We start from the raw sequence: 22,565 nt of genomic DNA, 5'->3' as shown, positions 1-22,565 counted from the left end.
ATTTTCTATCAACGTTTTATTTTTGTCCTTCTCTGTATTTACAATAGGCAAGAAATGTCCAACTATATACAATTTACTACTTAAAGGTAGAAAGATAGGTGTGCAGTGCAAATGTTAGGGTACCCGACTTGCATAAATCTAAAATTATTTCGTATTTTATTCTCGCACAACTTGAATGGAAGAAGAAATATCTGTTGCAAACTATTAAACTGCCTAATACTGAAGAACCGTCATAAATATACTACAAAATAATTTAACGTAACATTTAACATTATATACAGGGATAAAATAAAATATAACACTTTTGTAACGTAGTAAAAAAGAACTATCAGGAAGACATTTTATTTAAGTTACATCAATACTGAATATATTCTCACACTAATATCAGCCAGGTAGTTAACAATAAAACAGTAGTTTTTTGTACAATGGAAGCATCAATAAACAAGTCTTTGAATCAGTGATCTGACAAAGTGAAGGACAATGGGAGATTATCCAATATTGGAACAAAATTCGATAAAGCCTCGATGCGAGGCAATGTAACAAAGCCAGCTAAAATTGAGAAGAGAGGAAAACATATGGGTAGTCAAGTGATGCTGATATGTTAGTTATAAATGCTTTGTCAAGCCTCAAAAATAAGCAGTTAAACTCGCATAAAAGCGTTTTACGAAGCAAGAACACTAACCCCGATTCCGTCACGTCCAATAAAATCTTTTCTAGAGCAGAACGTGAGGACTGACTTTAAGATAACAGCCAATCACAGCACGAGTTTACGTGATTGATCTTTCAGTTCCAGGGTATCATCTAAAAGTAAGATGTCAGATTTCTCGCCTTAATCTGAACTGTATCATGTATTTACAAGGTGTTATGCACGTCATTTGTCAAGCATTCTGAACACTGTGTCGAGTTGGTCCTTGTGGTAGTCTAACTCCTCGGCGAGCGCGGTGGCCAGCTTGTTTGGGGTTATCTCCTCATCTAAGTATTCGCGTAGCAGCATCTAGGAGAAATATTGTCTTTAGCATATTTATGCTTATTAGTCTGAGGATACCTAAGAAAACAAGCGGGCAATGAATGTAAGGTTTATAATTTGAAAGGACATAACAAAGGTTCTTTTCCATCAATATCGTTGTAATCTAAAGGAAGTTTTCTACTCGACATAGATCTAAATGGATCCAAGTAGTAGCCAATAAGGTGATCTTTAGTCATGCAATAACTATAAGGGGTGGAATGCGAGCAGTCGAAGACAGATCTCGATGGAGTGCAATTGGGGAGGCCTGTGTCCAGCAGTGGACGAATAAAGGTCGAGGATGATGATGAAAGGGCGGAATCCCGGTTACCTTAGGCGGCCTAGCCCCGCCGTACCGCAGCAGTCCCTGCCTCAGCTTGTCGCCAGCGGAGCGCGACAGCGGGTCCTTCTCGAAGTACTTGTGCCACACGCTCCACGCGATGCCGCGAGATATTAAGTACGAGTAGTACTTGGCTCCGTAACCGATCAGGTGGCTGAAGCGATGCTGCCAGGCCTAAGGGAAGCGAAATGTTGTAAAAGCTTTTTGCTTATGAGGCGATATTATTTGTCTGTATAAAAAAGGCTTGACTTTTTAACTGGTTCCAAGATTGGAAATACCCAAAAACAAAATTCCATATCCAGGATTTTCTCCATCTTGCAATTGATATCTTGGAGTTGAAAAGTGGTGTATTCAATATTTCAATTGCCTCTGGCAAGGTTATAATCTCGAAATTTGTAACAAATTTATATGATTTATGTGGGAATTAAGGATATAAAGTAAACACGAGAAATAATATGTAAAGCACTCACTGTATTCTCAACATAGGGAAGTCCGTAGTACTGTTTCTGCACCTGCTTCAGTACATCTGTAGTTCGGCCGCCGAATGACGCGTTCGGCCCGTGGTAGTGCTGGTCTAACGCCGAGTAGAACACCTACAATGCAACATACAAAAAATAATAGCGATTAATTCCACCTAAACCAACACCATATAAGTCTAGTTATATCGGTATTTGAAGAATTTTATGATTAATGAAAGGTACCGTACCTGTAGTTGCATCTCACTGGCACCGAACAGATACTTGGATGCGCAGAGCCTGTGCAACATATCTTCCGGCATCGGCTCCCGGGTCTGGAAGTGACGGGCGAAACGACGAATAACCTGCAATGTGTGACAGAAATGAGAAATTATGATTTGTTTTTTATATGTAGTCTAGAGAGGCAGAATGTGTACAATACAGCACAGGCGTAGTACAACCAATCGTGTATCGAGTAAATTTTGGTACGCATATAAGGTACTCAGTTCGATTTCTTTAACATTGTTATTTCTTACCGATCGTAAATCAAGGTCAAAATACAGAAGTACAGTATTCGAACTGGCACGTCCAGTTGGATTATCTATCCTGGTCCCGGCAGCATTTATAGGAAAGGACTCCGTTCGTTGCAGCTGGTAGAAGGCATACCTGTCCTAATCCCAAGCTAGTGAAAGTCCCTGGGTTAAAAAAGAACGGATAAGTACCTGCGGGCTGCTGGCGAAGTACTCCATGAGCACGGAGGGCACCTCTGCCAGGTCGGTGGCGCAGCGTGTCCCGGCCACGTGCTGGTGCGGCGGCCGGCCCAGCATGGAGTGCAGCGCGTGGCCCAGCTCGTGGAACAGGTTGTCCACGCCGCCCGCCGACAGCAGCGCCGGCCCGCCGCGGTGCCCGCCGCCCAGCGACAGCATCACCACCACTATCGGGTTCTACGGAGGGAGGTGCCCAGGTGAAGAGCTGGCGAGTGACATGCTAACTAACGACAGCGATGACTGCGGCCGTCGACGAAACCTCCCCTCTCCCCGCACTCGTAGAGCGAACAAGGCACACAACACTCTAAACATATAATCTGGTCCTTCACTTTATTGAACATGTAAAATCCGTATTGACATGAGGAATGCTAATTCTCATTTACAAAATAACACAAATGTAAAATTTGAGAGACAAATCACATCGAAAACCTACCTATTAACAAACTAAAAATACAACATACACATCAATTTCCTAAGTGGGATCTTAGCTTAACGTTTGGTACCATTATCAGCATTGAAATTTACAATGAGAAGAGGTAGGTTTAATTAACAATAAGCCGCCACATACGTTCATGAAATAGTCTCTAATTTTACATGTTGGTAATAGTTTGACCAAAACTCTTATGTCCAAAATGAATGCACACAACTTATCAATACACAGTAAATTAAAAATATGGTATATTTAATCCGAAGCACAGCTTCGGATTCTAAGCTAAATTCGTTCAGCGTCTTTTACGTAAAAGAGGAACTAACATCCATACATATAAACTTTCGTGTTTATAATATTAGTTGGACAGTTCATCTATTTTGAAGCAATACTCGGACATACCTGATAACTGCCATCAGGCAACTGCTTGCCACCCTGTATCGTGAAGTGGCAGTCCTGGTGGGGCTTACCGGGACGCTCGTACAGGTCGCAGTATATGTAGCCCAGCAGGCCTTCGGACTCGTGCACTACGGCTAGCTTGTACACGTCCGGGGACCATGACTCGCCTGGATACCAAACAATATATGAGTTAAGACATCACATTTGAAGAACGGTAAAAAAATGTTCTCTAAAAGCAAAAATACCTGGCAACATTTCTTCTGATTTCAAACTTATACCATATAGTTCTTCACACAGCATGTTAAGTCCCTCCATACAACCGCCTAACGAGAAATACGGACTGAAGTCCGAGTTAGCTACATTGAGGAGCTGTGTCTTCGCCTTGTGGGTGAAGTAAGGCGTGTCCCAACACATCAGTCTGTCCTGGTAGGGAGTCTCCTGTTTCTTCATTTTAAGCATAGCGTCGAAGTCCATTTTGGCTCGGTCGTGTAAATTGTCTGAGAGGATATCGAGGAACTGGCGCACATTTGATGATGTTTCCATTGTACTTGCTTTTATTGCTCTGAAAAATAAGGCTGGATAAAGCTAAGAGTTAAAAAAAAACAACAGATAATTTCACGACAATCATATGAGTTATTTTGAAAACTATTTGGATGATATGTCCACAATATGCCGAGCAAAATTGGAGATGGGAAGTACTTATCGCGTGCTAGGAACCCAGTCGGTGGACTAGACGTCTAATAAAATGGAGACCGCGCGCAAACACCAGACCGCTCGGCTGGAGGATCAAGGGACACGTAGGACAGGACTGGTTGCAGAGGGCACAAGACGGCCGGATATTGAAAGATATGGAAGAGGCCTACATCCAGAAAAAAAGCAAATATAGGCTGAAGTTAATGATGATGACAATCTCTTATCCAGGGAGAGGTCTAAACCCACGGTGGTACATTTAAAGGTTACAATATTAAACAGATATTCTCCTTTTAATTGCAGCTACATTCAATTACAACATAAGTACCTGTCAGCGTAACACTGAAAGCCGCATATGGACGCCATCTGATGCCTGGCGTCTAGCGTCGTCGTCAGCAGGTTGTCCTGGTGTTGGTCCGGTGCTAGGTACAGCTTGTAGGCGGCCTCTCGCGCTGCCGCCTCCCCGCACTCCGCGTACACGCCGCTCACTATTATGTCGTCACCTTCACTGCTAAAGCTAAAATATATCGGCACTTTAGCCCACTATTTAATAACTGTGCTAATAATTATAATAAATATTGAGATTTGTGTTTTTGTCGTGAATTAATTTTATTTTCACTTAGACTTTTTTGCAATGGGTATACTAATTCAGTTTAATGAACAGTAATGGACACGAGTTTCTTCTTTTATCATATTAATCAAACTAAGGTGAACTTTTGTAAATGAAATTATGCGTTTCACAAGCTTCCTGTCCGAAACTTTAAAGCAGTTAGACATTAACAGTTTTTGTTCAGATAAAGGCAATCTTACGCGTCTATTATTTCTCACTATCTATCTGACGGATTAAAAAGATTTCTACTGTTCATACCCAGCTGCCATTTCTATTCTGTGTAAACGAACGAAATATCCATTTCACAAACCAATAGCATCGTCAATCGCTCTAAATATTTATTTATAATAAATACATAAAACATACTCACAATTGTCTTACATTCGATGGTACAATAGACCGTGGAACTCTCCTCGGCTTCGCAGCACCAGCCATGAAGCGTTGTCCAGTTTGTAGTATCAGATCATTGAGTGACACGACACGCCGTCGACGCTCTTCCGCTAACTGTATGCCGCTCTGCTCGAAGTCAAATAGGAATAGCTCGGCTAAATGCTGGTCACCTGATGTGCCATTCTTCACTGAGTCCCTTAGAGCTTCGTATAAACCTTTATGAGTATTTAACCTGTGTGATAGGTTGAAAGTATTTTATAATAGATTAAAGATATAGATAGCCATAGAGCGAATCATTTGTGCTTAATCTTCAGACTGAGAATGTCTCGACTAATTTCCGCCATGGCGGCAAGTGTTTTAAAACAATAACAACGTAAAAATATAATAGAGCATAACCGTGAGCATAGCACAGGAGCCCTCTCCTTTACCTCACTCTCAAAGCCCTATGGGACGGGAATTCGACGCGAGCGGAGTGATTTCAGGCGCAAAATTGTCAATTCTTCCAGACAATTCAGAGATGTGTTTTTTTAAAATATACCCGCATTAAGGAATATTCATTTCCTTACGTATTCAAAGCAACAACAACGCGGGGATTGATCCACAACGCTAAACTTTAGAGAAAAACATGTGATCATGACTTACTTTTCCACCACACCACTAACACTTATGCAGGCATCTTCAGCAGCGCTCGCGAAATGTGACTGCGGATGTGCGATCCTCACAAACTCGGCTAGATCAGCCACTTTACACAGTGTGTCCGAGAGCTCATCAAATATTTCTATCATAGGACGAGTGGGGTTTGACGTAGCTTCCTCTATTAAACGGTCAGTCGAAGCTATTGCCTGCTCTTTCATTGTGTAGAAGCCTTCGAAACTCGTTAGCTCTGGTTTATTAAAGAGACCCTAGAAATAAATTTAAAATGCAAAAACTGGATTTTTTAACTACGAATAAAATTAATAGCAAGTTACAAATTGAAAGAGTTTACTGAGATCAATGTAGACGGTAGGCAAAACAATCAGTTAAATATGGTAATTTATATATTATACGCAAAGAGAATATAACCACCAAGGTTTTATAGTCTTTGATTATACGGTTTCCTTTACCATTCAGCATTAATCCAAAAACGTTTTGGACTGGTAATGCTGTTAATATTTAATTTTAGGGGTACTCATAAGCGACTTACTGTTCTTTCCCTCAAAGAATCAAACATAGGCCTGGTTGTCGGCCTGGTGTTGAAGGCAGTTGCCAATGGGGACCAGGTGCTGACACACCTTGCCAGCTTCTTCCTACGACCATGCCTCATCCATGATTTTAGGAATTTCATTTTGAGTGTGTTAGAAACCTGGAACAAGTAATAGTATTCAAAATGAGGTTTGAATTAAATAGTTACATTTAAAATTGGTTAATTCTCTTCCACATTTGAGAAGCAAGATTTGACCATCCCTGTTGCACCAATGGCACATGTGTGGTTTCAATTCAGCCTGACTAGTATCTAGCTCTTGTTAGATTTGCTAAATTACAAGCCGTAATATTTATTTAAACTTTCATGTACTATTGTGGTACATAAGGTGAACTTAAATATAGTTAAATTAACACTAAGTGGTTTGGCAAACATGTGTTGATAGTTTTTAGCTAATTAAGTAATAATATACATTGGGGTATATAACTTTTTTCTATCTCCTAACAGAAAGAGACAATATACTGGTGAATTAAACCACTGCCATACATATAACAGAGTCAGAAGGAATAACAGTCTATAGAAGCAATATTCCACATAACATGTGGAACATTATACAACCTTATTGGATTAGTTTCTTCACATAAGTAGTGAAACTTAATGTAATTTTCGGTTCCGACAATCTAATACTACGTTGCATCAGTATACCTTTTTAGCATACAAAAATACATTTTATCACGAACCACTAAAGCCTAAATTAGAAAGATCCACAAAATTAACGGGACACATTATGCTTAAACAATATGAGAGGAATTAATTGAACTCTTAATGAGAATAGCAATAATATCGGAACATTCCGATACCGCAAGGTCATAAAATGTTAAACAGTTATTGCAGAATCATATTTGTTTACCGATTTGGCATTCTAAAAAGCGTAGGTTGTATGAGATAATAACTTACCTAATTTTGTAAAATGCTCTAGTAATTGTTTAACAGTTGATTGAGAATAGAGTTTGAAAGCAAAGTACATATAAACAAGGACTTATTAACGAAAAAATATCATTCCCATAGCTCAAACCCCCTTTCACATTTACACGGATTCCTCGTAGCTCTTGAACTTTTGACTTTTCGAAGTATTTATTATCTGTATGGAAAGGTGCGTTATGTTTCTATTAAAATTAACAGGCTTGCTGACAATTAACACAGTCATTAACTAAATAAAAGAACTCAACCGATGATGATGAAATGATTCATAAAGATTATCTGAGGCACTTAAATTTTTGAGGGATTAGTGATTCTACAAAGATTGTATAGGCAATGGCTGTGATTTCATGAGCGGACGTGATTTAGATTATCTGTGCGTGCTGTCAAAACCATATGCAAATTCATGTCATTGGCACCACGATTTTTAGGGCAACCGCAACACCCGACTGCAATGTGTATTGTTTTGATTGCTTATTAACCGCGATAATTAACAATGACCACGTAGTTTACTGAGTAACCAGTGAATGTGAAATTTTTGGTGAATTACCACTTAAGTGACTAGTTTTCTTTTAACAATGGTAAGGTTAATATTTAAATAGTTTAATTTTAGACTTGGCGCGCTATTGTGTGAAGCAGTTTTGTAAATCGATTTTGTTACATTTTTAAGTCAACCCCACCGCCACCGCCGCCTCGTCGATCGTCTGGAGAGAGTAAAAAGGTGACACCACCTGCATCAAGTATAGTGACCAGAAATGGTGCTCGCAAGGCCAAGATACAGACCCGCGCGATGTCCGCCGGGGCTAAGGTAATTTTATAAGGTATTGCGGTCTCGCCGCCTACTCTCAATGCTATTGACTGATGTCATACAGACCTACATACCTACTTAAAGCTGGACAAATGCTTTATTCATTAAACTAAATGATTTGTTTCTTGTTATTTGCGGCAATTGCGACGTTTGTAAACAAATACACTGCTCATGAATATTTGATAATTTTTATATCTGGTTTAATTTCACTTACCAATGTCTACATTTTTATTATGTAAACATAAACAAAGATTGAACTTTGGTATTTTCTTGACTGATACTTTTAACCACTGCACTATTGTTTTATTGATAATATAATTGCTGTCATAAAGCAAATTATCTTTATAGATAAAAGTGACATTTATTTAATGAAAGATAAATAATCTAGTGTCAAGTAGTCTGTTTTCTGGTTTATTGTTCAATTTTATTTCCATTTAAAAAACTATTGTAATAATTTTTTGATACAAATCAATTGTGAGTATTCTACCATGTTATTTTTATTACCAATCTTTGAATATACAATTTCAATATTAAACTAACAAACTAGGAATGTCTAAATAATGGGTACACTTTACACTTGTGACTGTGCAACAGTCACATAAAAAAAAACAAAGTTTATATCGGTCTCATAAATAACAATGTAAAAATTAACAAACAAAGAGGAATACAATAAACAATTGAGAATCTGAGAAAATACATTACACAAGTATGTCTTGAATTCTTACATACAAAGAAGATCATTACAAATGCTAATATGTTGTGACCGACTTCTCTCAACACTACATTTGAAACCTGTATTAACAACCTGTTGTCTAACAGGCAGAATTGGAATGTATTTCAAAATTTAACAATTATTTGTTTTTCAGTAAATAATAATAATTATAAATATACAATAATTATTATACTATGTATACACCGTGATTTTTTAGTCATCTTACAAAAGCAGCCCAGTTCATGTATCCAATGACTAAAACACGTTCATAATAAAAAAAATAGATATTTATGAGATTTGAATAATTTTAAAATGCAATTTTTATTCAATATTATGATGCAATTTGTAGTTTTTTAGATACACAGCTCTGTTGCGAGCGCGGTCCGAGCCTTGTAACAATGGTGAGGGGCGCGGGCGGCTTGTTTTTTATCATTTTTAAGACAATATTTCAGATTTCTCATGTTTAATTTTTCGTCGTACTTATTATGTTAGTTGATGATAAAAAAATAATAATCGCGCCTAGGGGTACTTTACGTCGGATACATGAACTGGGCTCCTTTTGTAAGACGACTAAAAAAACACCGTGTATATAAAAATAGCATCTGCCTATTGGGAACAAGACTAAAATGATTGACTTAAATGAAATTTTAATCAAGTGGCAAAGCAATGTATTTTCCACAGAACCTATTGTTTTGTGTATTGGTCATGGTAATAAAATGTTATTATTGTTGCAGCCTTCAGCTCTAGTAGTTGCTGCCAAACGCAAAGCACAGCAGAAGAAGAAACACGGTATCGAAACTGAATTGAGGGATCATTATCAAATTGTAAGTGAATTTCATAAATATTTTTTTTTAATATTATGTTACTAGCTGTTGCCCACAGGCCCTCCCTCTACAAATATGAAACATAAAACTATCATATAATCCTGATTATAAACTATCTGTGTACTTTCACTTCTAAAATATTTGTAGGATTGAAGCGATAATATATAGAGGTCTATTCTGACAGAAAGATAAACAAAATAAAAAAGATTATGAATTAATGTGGAAGCTGGATTTCTTAAAATGCTCTTCAAGTGTGCCTGTTTTAATTTCATTGAGTTTTGTGAACTAAAGGCTGAGCGAGACATATTAAAAGGATTTTTGACTTTGAGTATGCTTAGATACCATTGAAAATAGTAAATAAAGTAATGTTTATTTAGTTCAATGTTAGCTTCAAACATGTCAATACCACTACCATAAAGTTAATTACTCTTATCTCGTCTACTATGTAGAATTTGTAACGAAATGTGACATTAATTAACCATGATAAGACTTCACTACATGTATTTACAGTAATTTAACTCTATTTTCAATTTGTGTGCATGTTCAAGGTCAAGAAAAGCAATTAATTAAATTAGAATATATTTTCTCCAATATATATGACCCAATTTTTTATATGGTTCTTTGTTTAAAATGACCTTGCTATTTGGTGCAATTTTAGTGTTAACTTTGTAGCTATCATTTTTAAAAGTAATGTATTAAACTTTTTAATTTAAGCACTTACGATGTTTGGCAAAGTATTCTTCTATATTTCTAAGATTGATTGATATTGAAGCAATTATAAACGCGAGAGTTTGTTTTTATGGATGTACGGATGTTTATTCCTCTTTCACGCCAAAACCACTGAACGGTTTTAGACGAAACTTGTTATACAGATAGTTTAAAACCAAAATTAACACATAGGATAGTTTTTATCCCGATTTCATGTTCCCGTAGGATGTTTTTCGATTTATAGCGGGTGGGCAGGCAACAGCTGGGATGATGATGTTTGTACATTAATAACCAACCTTGTTATTCCAGGCGATGGATTCCAAGACAAAAGTGAAGGGTGCGACCGGTCTGGTGACGGAGCCGCGCATGGCGGAGCACCGCTGTCTGTGGGACGACAAATACCCGGAGTGTCCCGAGAGACTCACCAGCATTATAGAAAGGTTTCATTTTTACTTTGTTTGAATTATATAACTGAAATGCCACTGTGCGTGTGTGCTTCCAACCTAATGAGAAAGAAGTTAAAAGCTGACTAATAAAAATAAAAAGTATTATTTCTGTTCTTTTTATTCTTACTGGTGGGTGTAGGCATCTACAAAGCTTATACTTATACTTAACGTCTTATAAAATTATTTATAACAATTTGAATTATTACATGACTGAATAGATAGATAGAAGGGAGATCTTTATTAAAACACAAGTGAATGGATGTGGCAGGACAAAAAAATATTATAAACTTTTAAATATAACTTGAAGTTCATGAAGTGAAGAATAAAATGATAATTTCTTTTTAGTAATATACTTTTAAATAATGATTAAAATATTTTTATGGTTTCTTTTCAAATTTCAAACAGTACTTGATAATATATTTTGTTTCAGGTGCCATGAATTAAACTTAATAGAGCAATGCAAACAGTTCCCACCACGAGCGGCGACTAAGGAGGAGTTATGTGTCTTGCACGCGCCCTCTGTGTACGACATGATGGAGAAGACGCATCAGAACAATGATGTTGAGTATCTGGAGCAGGTCTCCGCTAAATATGATGCGATTTATATACACCCGGTGAGTTAATAACATTATTTGTAAACAAATCATTTTAGTAAACAGTTTACTCTGGTTTTAAGACGGAAGATGGCTGATTCAACAAGTAATCATTTTAGTGTAACTCAGTGTTGTGATAGTTTGCTATTATACCCAAGTTTTGGTAGATTTGATAGGTATGCCATCTCGGTCTGATTCTCTACAAAACGCTTTGTGACAAATATTTAGTAAAATATTTAATTTGCACTAAACTCTGCACCACTTTCGTACACTCTGCACCGCGGTTGTTGTTGTTGTAAGGTCACCACGTCAAATCCTCTGCGAAACGTGTTGCGGGTATGACATCGAGTGTTTGTGTGATCCACGAATGGTTATTTTGAATCTGGGTGTCTTTGTGCATGTGACTACCCCGCTACCCAAGGATACAATTCCTTAGTTACTTTAGTCTTTTTTTAAGTACAGAAACCCTCTTTAACCCTTTTTTCAGACTACCCACGAGCTAGCCCTGCTAGCTGCGGGCTCTACAATAGACCTAGTTTCTCGCGTAGTGTCAGGCAGCATCCAGAATGGCCTGGCGCTGGTGCGTCCGCCCGGCCACCACGCCATGCGCGCCGAGCCCTGCGGGTACTGCTTCTACAACAACGTGGCGCTGGCCGCCAGGCATGCCACCGATACACTCGGCCTGACCAGGTAAGTGTAGATTAAAAAAATCGTTTTTATATGTCAAATGTAAAAAATTTTGACAGTATTTATAGTTGTAAATTGCATTGTCATCGATTTTGAAACTACCCTGAAAATTTCAGCCTGCTAGCTTATTGGGAAGTGCCTCAAAATTGAATTGCAAAAATCCAACCGGAACGACAAACAAACAAGAAAGTGGGATTATAAAAACGTGGAAAAATTTAAAAATGAAACTGCCTTTTTCTGCTATTTTTGACGAAAAAAGAATGGATGAACTATCTGATATTGTTTCAGGATACTGATTGTGGATTGGGATGTGCATCACGGACAAGCGACACAGCAAATGTTTTACAACGATCCTAGGTAATATATATTTTATTTGTATATTTTGCATACTTAAAATAGAAATCCGAACAGACGGGTGCAGTGACGTCTAATGAAAAATTGAACAATTCTTTTTACGCGGTAGGTAGCATAGTTGATAAATCGACTAATGCGTCTCAGACTTGCCAGTACCGGCCAATTGTAACGCCCGAATCCTACCAATAACTTCTTTTGGAACACAAAGAAAGATTTTATACCACTTAATACTTACTTAAAATTTAAATATAGGGTAGTATACTTCTCTATCCACCGCTATGAGCACGGCGCCTTCTGGCCGAACCTCCGCCAGTCCAACTTCCACTACGTGGGCGCGGGCCGGGGGAAGGGGTACAACTTCAACGTACCCCTCAACAAGACCGGCATGAAAGATGGCGACTATCTCGCTATATGGCACCAGCTGTTACTGCCCATGGCTTTTGAAGTAAGTGATATGTTGTGGATGTTTTGAAGTTGAATTAGTTTTCAGAGGGCATACTACCAAGTTAGGTCAAGTCAAATTTATTTTTGTAAAAACAGAAGCCAGTATTCACGATGTATAGCTTTGTCTCGCTTCCACAACTGCTATAATATTTTACCGTATTTAAATCATTTTCCTGTTTTGTGAAAAGTTTAAAGTAACTTTGAAAATATTAATACACTATCAAATATCAACTGCGACTTGATCAAGTAAATAGATTCGACTAAGAAAACATTAATAAGCACAATTGAACCAAAACACTGTATACATTTACTACACTAACGTTAAGTTTACACTTACAATCTAGAGAGAAAATTACAGAAAACTTTTTATATTATAATTCAAATAATCTTAATGATTTTTTTTTTATATGCGAATATTACCATCTTATAATATTTTTATTACAACAGTATCAACCGGAGCTCATCATAATATCAGCCGGTTACGACGCTGCCTACGGCTGTCCTGAGGTATATATATCCATCTCTTTCTTACATTAGCGTTTTGTATGTTTCTGTCTCTTTCAGTTCTCCCCCGAACTCGTTATCGTGTCCGCTGGGTTTGACTCGGCGTTGGGAGATGAGAAGGTTAGATGCGTGTTGATTGTGAAGTCATTGGGTGCTTCTTTTTGCTTATAAAATAGAATAAATATGAGCAGATCAAAATGTTACCTAGGTAAAAGCTTATTTAATTGAAAAGGGCACACGTGAGATTAAAACTTTTGTGGATGATTAAATAATCTCCGGTAATAATAGTTTCCCGTCCGGAACCTAAAACCGTTCACCTTTATAAAACAATCTTACTCTTACCCTAAACAAAACTTGTTTCGAAACAATCGTCAAGGTATTATTTTAATAACTTTCCTGTTGGAGATTCATGATTATCCATATGATAACTGTTTACTTTTATTCATCTTGATCTTCCGAACAGTTTTGGACAAGTTGAGTCCTTAATCATGAGCCGACGCTGTCGACGTCACCATAGTAGCCTCACGCTATATCCCTACTAATATATATAAGCGAAAGTAATTCTGTCTGTCTGTCTGTTACGCTTTCACGTCTGAACCACTGAACTGATTTCAATGAAATTTGGTACAGAAATAGAGTTGACCTTGAGAAAGAACATAGGATAGTTTTTAAGCCGGACTTTTGAAGAGTTCTCTTGGAAACGCGATATAACCGACATCGACGCGGGCGAAAAGCTGGTAAACATATAATTATAAGGAGTATTGTATGTATATCCCAGGGCGAGATGGAGCTAACGCCCGCTTGCTACGCTCACCTGACCAGCCTGCTGATGTCGGTGAGCGCGCGCGTGTGCGTGGCGCTGGAGGGCGGCTACTGCCTGCAGGCGCTGGCCGACGCCGCCGCGCTCACGCTGCGCGCGCTGCTGGGACACGCCGCCCCGAGCCTGGAGGACGTCAGCGAGCCCAGCGATGAGTGAGTCTTTAGCTGCTTTTATTTTTTTTTTTCCTTTTCTTTCTGTTAGTGATTTTCCAGACTAGCTGGAAAAATGTTCGAAAAAATCTAGGTCTTTTAACATCAAATTATTTTAGGTAAGTATTACCCTTTTTTGGTAAATTCCGAAGGATAGTTTTATAATTTCTATTCCTTGTTTTGGCGGGCAACACAGAAATTAAGTCGTTTTTTCTTCATGATTATGACATTTTAGAACGTTGCGCAGAAATTTCATCATAATACAGAGAAATAATATTAGCGTTTTAAACTTGCCTGAAACAGGCCTACCTAAAAAAGAAATGAAAATTTCGTCTTTTACGCATTAAATGCAAATCCACTATTTCCATCCTTACCTTTTTTATTCCTTCAACAGGATAAGAGACACGATCCTAAACTGCATATACGCTCAGAAGCCGTACTGGAACTGCTACAACTACCAGCCGACGTACTCGCTGTCGGGGCCTCCCAACGTGAGTGACGTCACGCGGGGCAGGCACGTGGTCTCCGTGAAGTGGGAGGGAGATGAAACCAGGCCTGACACCTTCCTCACCAGGGACTGTTACCCGCTGCAAGACGATAAGACTAAAGCTGAGATAGCTCGCCGGCTGAACCATTTGAGGATAGGTATATTATTATCCTACTACTATTATAAAGGCGAAAGTTTGTAAGTATGGATGTTTGTTACTCTTTCACGTAAAAAAACTGCTGAATGGATTTGAATGAAACTTTACCACAATATAGCTTATACATCAGAATAACACATAGGCTACAATTTTTGAGGTTTCTAATGTAAGGTCGTAAAAAAACACATTTTTTGCGCTTACATTGCAAACGCTGACTGAATCCTACAAGATAGATAAAAGGCAGATAGATAGATAGAAGGCAGGTATAAATTATAACTTATATCTTCTAACCACGCGGACGAAGTCGCGGGCAACAGCTAGTATTTAATATTTTTTCGGAAGATTGGCTAGTTTAGCCATCTTTGGGTACACGAGTGGGAAAATACCGACTAGGAATCAAAGTGCTTTTTTAGGGTTCCATAATAATCTATCGTGGAGACTCTTTTTCACACTCATCTCTTTTTTTAACTTTTCTTTTACCATATTTACAATTATTTGCAGTGACTGATTTAACGCTACCTCAACACCCAGTGGGCTACATCTACGACCAAGCAATGTTGAAACATAAGAATGTCTGTGAACCGTAAGTACCTTGTAATCCTTGTTTTCTGTAAAAGTATGACAATCCTTGCTTTGTTATTAAAAATACAGACCTTTGGCACAGTAGTAGTATTACCCTCTAGTTTAATCCACTAAGAAATAAAGTTTTTTGAATATTGACTTCGAGAAGAGGCATGCTGGCCATGCCGCTTCTTTTTCACTTATCTTGGCGGGCCCACTGATTCATATATCTTTCTGTGAACCAAAGTCACTATAACTTTAGTTTGTGTAACATGACATCATGTTATTGGTTCCAATTCTAGATCCGAACAGCACTAAACCTATTCAAGTCGACCATTCACAGTTAGCGTCTCTTGTCTTTCTTTGGGCATCTAAAGGACAGATAATTACTACTTGGCTTGCCTCTCCCGTATCTCCATTTTCCTCTTTATCTTAATGTAAGATTAAATATAAAATACTTTTATTGCATTCCACATGTATTCTTAGGTGGTAATAAGCCTTATAAATAGATCATCGGGCATAGCAAATAAGTAGATTTATATTCCTCATAATTCGACCTTACCACGCCATCTACCCCAGATACTAAATAATCATCATCATCTCAGCCTATATCGATCTGGACATAGGCCTCACCGTACGATCTCCATCGCGACCGTTTCATTGCCACTTGCATCCAACGAGACCCAGCATCATACTGAATAATGAATTGATAATAATACTTTGACACCTTTACTATTATTATGTTAGCGGTCACGTGGAGTGTCCGGAGCGTATCCTACGCATTCACGAGCGCCACCGAGACTTCGGCCTGCTGGACAGGCTGCACCAGCTCGCACCCAGGACTGCCACTGATGAGGAGATACTCACTGTACACACTGAGAAACATTTAAACAGGTCAGTTTTAATACATGACCAATGTTTTAGTAGGGAGTGTTTGAGTTAACGATAGTGCTAAAAGAAGAAAGAGTTCGTAAAAGGTTACATTTACTAAAACAATAATTTAATTTTAGACTATATTATCAAGAAAATAAAATATTAAGATTAGCAAGTGTGCCTTTTATATGTATGCCCAGAAGGCAAGTCCTCATAATTCTTTGTCAAAATTGTAATAGTATTGTTATGAAATAGGTTAAAAGAGCTGTCAACAACGAAACTAAGAAACCTCAACAAACAGAAGGAAGAGTTCGACTCGGTGTACTTCCACCCTGATTCTCTAGAGAGCGCTGCGGTAGCTGTGGGGTGTGTCTTACAGGTAAAAATAATTATTGTTCCCACAGTTTTTTGTTGCCCGTATTATTTAAAAACAAAATGGAAATTACAAGCTAATCTGATTGACTGACTACTTTATCATAAACTGTATAGAGGACACATAAGATGCCTGATATTTTTTGGTAATTTAAAATCAAGTCTAGTCTGATACAAGCAAAGTTAGCTAGAATTAAAATATAAAATCCTCACTTCTGTTCAATCAAAAATCAACTTTATATGAGGAGATGGTAGTTTCAGTATTATCTGTAGGTTGGTCAACTACGCTAAGCTTCTCTGCTTCCCAGTAGTATAAAACTACTGGGAAGCAAAGTTGATTTTTTATAGTTAATTTATAGAAGTTTTATACTACTGGGAAGCAGAGAAGCTTAGCGTAGCGTAGAAGTCTAGTCAATCAAAATCCCATTTTAAATCTATAGGTTAAGAACCTTAAAGAACGGGTATAGATCCGGCGACAGCGAAGTGTCTCCGTTTTTTAGCATTTATATATTCTGGTCAATCAAAACCCAACCTTAACTGTACAGATGGTAGACTCAGTGTTATCCAACGAGTGCGGGTCTGGCGTGTGCGTGGTCCGGCCGCCGGGCCACCACGCCGACAGGTGGTCGCCGAGCGGGTTCTGCCTGCTGAACGCGGCGGCGGCGGGCGCCAGCCACGCGCTGCGGGCGCGCGGCCTGGCGCGCGTGCTGCTGCTGGACTGGGACGTGCATCACGGCAACGGCACGCAGGCCATCACCTACCACGACAACAGGGTGAGTGCTACCGTGATAGATATACAAGTCATGACGCAAACGCATATACTTTGCGTGTCCAAACCCCGACCAAGCGTCAAGGTTGGCCGCCGCTACTCACAATCCGCGGTCTTTTTTATAGCCAGACGACCGCGTAAACTTAAGGAATACCTCGCTAGTAATTTACTGCAATAGCCCAAAAATTTCGAGTACCCAAAGGCAAGAACATATTTCCTATCACGGGTAAGTAATTTAAAAATTATATAATGCGTAATTTCTGTTAAAAAGTCGGCACGCTTAGTTTCAATACCAATCGTGATAATTTTGTCATCTATTTATTGTATATGTATATCTGTATCCTAGACTACTCCCAACTATGTTAGCATCAGCTTCCAGTTTTGCCGCAGCTAAGTATTAGTGTTTTTCAAAAAGCCACCTCCTCAACCCCGTAGTAAGATAGCTTAAGTCTTTCTAGCTTCTATCTAACCCTTACACTGTATGTTCTAAGAATCACTACTGTAATTCTATAGTGTACAATAAAGAATTTTCTATTCTATCCCATATCTGTCAAAAATGTATGAATAACAGCCGGCACCCAAAATTTACCTTGCCTTTCGAAACACGGAGAACTCATAGTAATAAACAATTTCGTCCAAAAAATAAAATATTTTTCTATAGTGTGACAACCCTTGTCACTTAGGGGTATGAAAAATAGATGTTAGTCGATTCTCAGACCTACTGAATACGCTTATAAAATTTGGTAAAAATCGGTTAAGTAGTTTCGGAGGAGTACGGTAACTGACATCGTGACACGGGAATTTTATATATTAGATTTTACTCTGCACCTATAAACCAATGAGTTTCCTCTATTGCCATGTTATAATTTCAGATCCTTTACATGTCTATACACCGCTACGACCACGGCTCGTTCTTCCCGCACTCGAAGGACGCGGACCACACGGCCGTCGGCGAAGGGAAGGGGGAGGGGTTCAATGTTAACATACCTTGGAATAAGGTGAGATGTTATTATCATTGCTCTTTTCTTTTTGGATATCAGATAAGCAATAATAAATGTTTAATTTAGTTCAAACTTACCCGTACTATTTCGCTGCACACCAAGAAATGTACTCATTTCTGTTTTTCTGTCTTCTCCATTATTATCCTCCGACTCAAAAAGAGGGGCTTTACTAAATTTAAACTTATATTTCACGTGTCTTCTATCTGTGGCATAGCTCTCGAACGGGTTCAGCTATTTCGTTTTAGTTGGTTTCGTATTCAAGTGTTCTTAAACATGTTTGATAAAGATCGGTAGAGCCCTTTAAAAGTAGTCGGGAGGAAAAATATTAACTATAGCGGATGTTTTCTAAAACTTATCTATGTATATTTTATATGTAATTGTATTGTTGTTGACAGCGTGGCATGGGCGACGCGGAGTACCTGTCGGCCTTCACGCAGGTGATCCTGCCGATTGCCTACGAGTACAACCCGGAGCTCGTCATCGTGTCCGCCGGGTTCGACGCCTGCGTCGGGGACCCGCTCGGAGGTAACGCTCAACTGACATTTTTTAAGCAAAATTGTATACATCCAGTAATTGAAGTAACTGCACAAAAAAAAAACTTCGGTTAGCCGAGTGGTTGAGGTAACGACGCCAAATAAACTGTACGCGACGTGTTGCTAGCTCGATCCGCGTAGAACAAGCGTTTCTATAAATGCTTGTCCTGAGTCTGGTATTGTGCATGAGACTCCGCGACGCAAGGATTAAATTCCTTTAACAAAAAATCCAGAAGGGTCCACTTTCATACTACTATACTAAAAGTACAAGTTACACTCGTTATGTTACGTATTTCAGGTTGCAAAGTGACGCCAGAATGTTTCGGTAGAATGACACAGTTACTCCGCGGGCTGGCGGGCGGCCGCGTCATCCTGTGCCTGGAGGGGGGCTACAACATCACCAGCATCTCCTACTCCATGACCATGTGCACGAAGGCTCTGCTCGGTGACCCCATCCACCACCACTACGACCCCAAAACCCCCGCACTCTGGTCCGCCATAGACACAATCCATGACGTCATCAACACACACAAACAATACTGGAAATCACTCAAATTCCAAGTCGCACTACCAACTGATTACGAACTAGAAACTCCCTTACCATCCAGAGGACTCATTGTAGACCAAACCGAATTCGATATATCAGTCAGTAGCATCGACCTCAACGACTCGACGAAATCAGTATCAAAGAGCCAGTTGGAAACATCGTTAGAAACTGATCTCGCTAAGTTGACGATAGGAAAGAAATGTTCCGACGGGATTCACTGCGGTACAGATGATGAGGACGAAACAAAAACACCTAAACCTCCAAAACCAAGTGAAGAAAATACTCAAGCAACAAGTAGTACGCCAGCTACGAAGGCAGGAGCCTCAAGTCATAAAACGTGTGACAAAGGAGGTTCCAGTACGCCGAAAGCGACATTAGTCGATTACTTGGCGGAGAACATGCGAGCGATAGCCGACGGCGATATGTTCGCCGTGATTCCTCTGCAGTGGTGTCCGCATTTAGACTCGTTGTTTGCGATACCGAGTGACGTGAAGTTCGAGCAAGGTGTTAAATGTATCGACTGTGAACATACTGAAGAGAATTGGGTGTGCCTGCATTGTTATATAGTAAGTGATCTTTATATTTTATCTAAAATGATGAAGAAGATAAAATTTTGTGCTTCAGATTGTTTAATAGATAATATTGGAAACTTATTCTCTCCCTTTTGTTCCAAAAACAGTAAATTAAAGAAAAACAGTTGATTGCGAATTTGCGTGACTTTGAGTCACTTCTAAGTGGTAATTCTGCTTAGCCGTTACTTCACAAGTTCCCACCCCTTGCACAATAACAGCATTATACAGTGTTATTTTTAAGTCAATACCAAAAAAAACATTATCTAAGTGAAGCAACAGTACCTATTTCTTTTTAAATGCCACCTTATATATTAACTTATCACTTTTTTTCCAGACGGCATGTGCCCGCAGCATTAACGGCCACATGCAAGCTCACCACGTAGCGACAGGCCACGCGCTAGTGCTGTCGTTAGTCGATTTGTCAGTGTGGTGCAACGTCTGTGACGCATACGTTGACAACGCGCTACTCTACGACGCCAAGAACAACGCGCATAAATGCAAGTTCGGGGAAGACATGCCGTGGTGCTATAAGACTGATATACATATGCAATAATGTTATGTAGGGACAGATAAGGGTGCGAGAAGTATTTTTGTATTGGACGCTGAAATAGCACGTCAAAAACTTTGGTCATTTTAGCATTGTCAAGTCAAAAAATCATTTTGATGGTAGTTATAACAGGGCCACCAAAAAAGTGATTATGAAAAAGAAAACAAAACCAGCATTGAGTATTTTTTATATCTTGTCAGTGCTAAAAGGACCAAATTTGATTGGCAACAAAAAGTGAGTTACAGGAATATGAATATCAGGAAACAGTGATACGATCAGTATATTATTGTTCATCATTTTGACTATTGTACATAGCATTGTCAACCTTATTGATCTGATTTATAATTGGCGTCATAATTATGTAAATAATTTTAAACGATGTCTATCTACAAAAATAGATTCAATTCATAGAGTGTTAAATAGAGTAGTAACAGTTTTGAAAAAATCTGAGCCATAATATTCGAATGGGCAGCAAGTATTCATAGATTTAAACATTACCCACTTACTTAGTGTAAGAATTTAATATTTATTTAATCAATAACGATTTATAACTTTTTGTGTTTTAATTAAGAATTTAGAAATTTAATTAATAGTGTTATTAAACATTCCAGTGTCAGAGGCCGAAAAAATAAAACGATTTTCTTATGCATGCAGTGGTTCAAAGTATTTACTACGGCCTTAGACAATTCTGTGGGTAATACTTGATTTTATTTTATAAGATTGTGACTTTAAAGTTATCGATTTCTTTATAGAACTACAAACGCACAAGTGATTATTATTGATAACTCTGCATACTCTAATCAAGGAAGACCATGATTCGACATTACCTATACCCAAGGTTAGGCTTGTTCACGAAAACCATTACAACCACGCCTTCACGCAAGAAAAGATGGTGAACCTGTAGAAGCTGCGACTTGCCTTTGCCAAACCAACCGCACGTCACAACCATCAGAACGGTTGCGATATGTTGCTGGTTTCGGTAATAATGCATATTTATTTACCTACCTACACAGCTTAAGTAATGTTAGTCGTACTATTGAATACTAACAGTACAATAATTAGGCCATCATAGCTACATAGCTCCCTGTAGCACCCTTGTATATTTATGTAAATAACCTTATTTATAATCATATACACTTTTTAAGTTTGATTTTATCGGCCAGTTTTATATATTTTTATTATTGAATTTCTTTAGTACGTAGATTTGACGGTAATGTTGTAATTGAATAGTTTTAAATACTTTTCTTGTAATTTAATTCCTCTGAAATTAATGAGTATAAATTACAGCATTGTTTAAATTGTTTATTTTAGTGATTTTTCTCAATTCATATTGTGTAAAAACTACACAACACTTATTGAAATAATTAGAGATCTGATACCAGATTTTTTGTTGTCAAAAGTAGTTATTGCCTTTGATTTCGTGTGCCAAAATTTGCTCATAATTAAACCGACTAAAATGTATTAACGAAACAATAATTAAATCATATCATATTATTCGACTGTTTTATTAAAAAAGAAAACCCTTTCCGCCTCTGAATGTTTTGATAGAAGTGAATAAGTGAAAAAGGATGTGGCTGGCTACTGCTGCCGTATGCTCTGTGTGCAGTACCGAAACTCGTTACGATACGAATTAGTTCACCCGCCCATAAGATGAATTTCAAAAGGAATATTCAAATCAGTTCTATAAAAATAAAGTACCGATCGATTTTTGACTGTAAGCTAGCAGGGTATTGCTCCCGAGTGACTGTTAAAGATTAAAGAAGGTTCTAATTTGGCAACATTCCAATGAAAACCGATTAAAAAAAGTTTCGCTGTTAGAGTAAAACTAAGCACGATTAAAAAACAAGCGAGCAGCCTT

General features: G+C 38.3%; 2 protein-coding genes across 4 annotated transcripts; one reads left to right on the top strand and one right to left on the bottom strand.

Moving 5' to 3' along the window:
* Position 1: 1 nt before the first annotated feature.
* On the bottom strand, positions 2-7,360 carry LOC113502054 (mitochondrial intermediate peptidase). Of its 2 annotated transcripts, XM_026883431.1 has the most exons (12): positions 7,219-7,360; positions 6,265-6,423; positions 5,724-5,983; positions 5,062-5,313; positions 4,410-4,598; positions 3,637-3,953; positions 3,395-3,558; positions 2,521-2,742; positions 2,050-2,163; positions 1,814-1,936; positions 1,335-1,517; positions 872-994 (listed from the first exon to the last, which is right to left on the bottom strand). In XM_026883431.1, the coding sequence occupies exons 2-12, from the start codon at positions 6,403-6,405 to the stop codon at positions 872-874; spliced, it is 2,088 nt and encodes a 695-aa protein (XP_026739232.1). In that variant the 5' UTR covers positions 6,406-6,423; positions 7,219-7,360. The 2 variants fall into 2 exon arrangements, with proteins under 2 accessions (XP_026739233.1, XP_026739232.1); XM_026883432.1 differs by lacking the exon at positions 7,219-7,360 and having other exon boundaries at positions 2-994; positions 6,265-6,405.
* Positions 7,361-7,510: 150 nt separating this feature from the next.
* On the top strand, positions 7,511-22,201 carry LOC113502051 (histone deacetylase 6). 2 transcript variants are annotated; one of them, XM_026883429.1, is made up of 19 exons: positions 7,511-7,820; positions 7,910-8,047; positions 9,494-9,583; positions 10,601-10,731; positions 11,168-11,351; positions 11,818-12,020; positions 12,306-12,374; positions 12,624-12,816; positions 13,380-13,439; positions 14,098-14,291; positions 14,683-14,933; positions 15,434-15,515; positions 16,241-16,387; positions 16,622-16,745; positions 17,284-17,511; positions 18,380-18,505; positions 18,904-19,033; positions 19,340-20,154; positions 20,495-22,201. In XM_026883429.1, exons 1-19 carry the CDS (start codon positions 7,818-7,820, stop codon positions 20,711-20,713), a joined length of 3,387 nt encoding a protein of 1,128 aa, XP_026739230.1. In that variant the 5' UTR covers positions 7,511-7,817; the 3' UTR covers positions 20,714-22,201. The 2 variants fall into 2 exon arrangements, with proteins under 2 accessions (XP_026739230.1, XP_026739229.1); XM_026883428.1 differs by lacking the exon at positions 13,380-13,439 and adding an exon at positions 13,263-13,322.
* Positions 22,202-22,565: the final 364 nt, after the last annotated feature.

The sequence above is a fragment of the Trichoplusia ni genome, chromosome 16 (assembly GCF_003590095.1).
Source record: "Trichoplusia ni isolate ovarian cell line Hi5 chromosome 16, tn1, whole genome shotgun sequence".
NCBI classification, from domain to species: Eukaryota; Metazoa; Arthropoda; class Insecta; order Lepidoptera; family Noctuidae; genus Trichoplusia; species Trichoplusia ni.
The sequence above is the reverse complement of the archived record's forward strand: the minus strand, read 5'-3'. Positions and strand labels throughout refer to the sequence as shown.

Coding starts and splice junctions, on each gene's coding strand:
- LOC113502051 (XM_026883429.1), top strand. Junction 16,388..16,621: donor ACTGAGAAACATTTAAACAG/GTCAGTTTTAAT, acceptor GTTATGAAATAG/GTTAAAAGAGCTGTCAACAA. Junction 18,506..18,903: donor TTAACATACCTTGGAATAAG/GTGAGATGTTAT, acceptor TGTTGTTGACAG/CGTGGCATGGGCGACGCGGA.
- LOC113502054 (XM_026883431.1), bottom strand. CDS start 6,405: ATGAAATTCCTAAAATCATGGATGAGGCATGGTCGTAGGAAGAAGCTG. Junction 2,743..3,394: donor TGCCTGATGGCAGTTATCAG/GTATGTCCGAGT, acceptor CTCCCTCCGTAG/AACCCGATAGTGGTGGTGAT. Junction 1,518..1,813: donor TTCCCTATGTTGAGAATACA/GTGAGTGCTTTA, acceptor CGCTTCCCTTAG/GCCTGGCAGCATCGCTTCAG.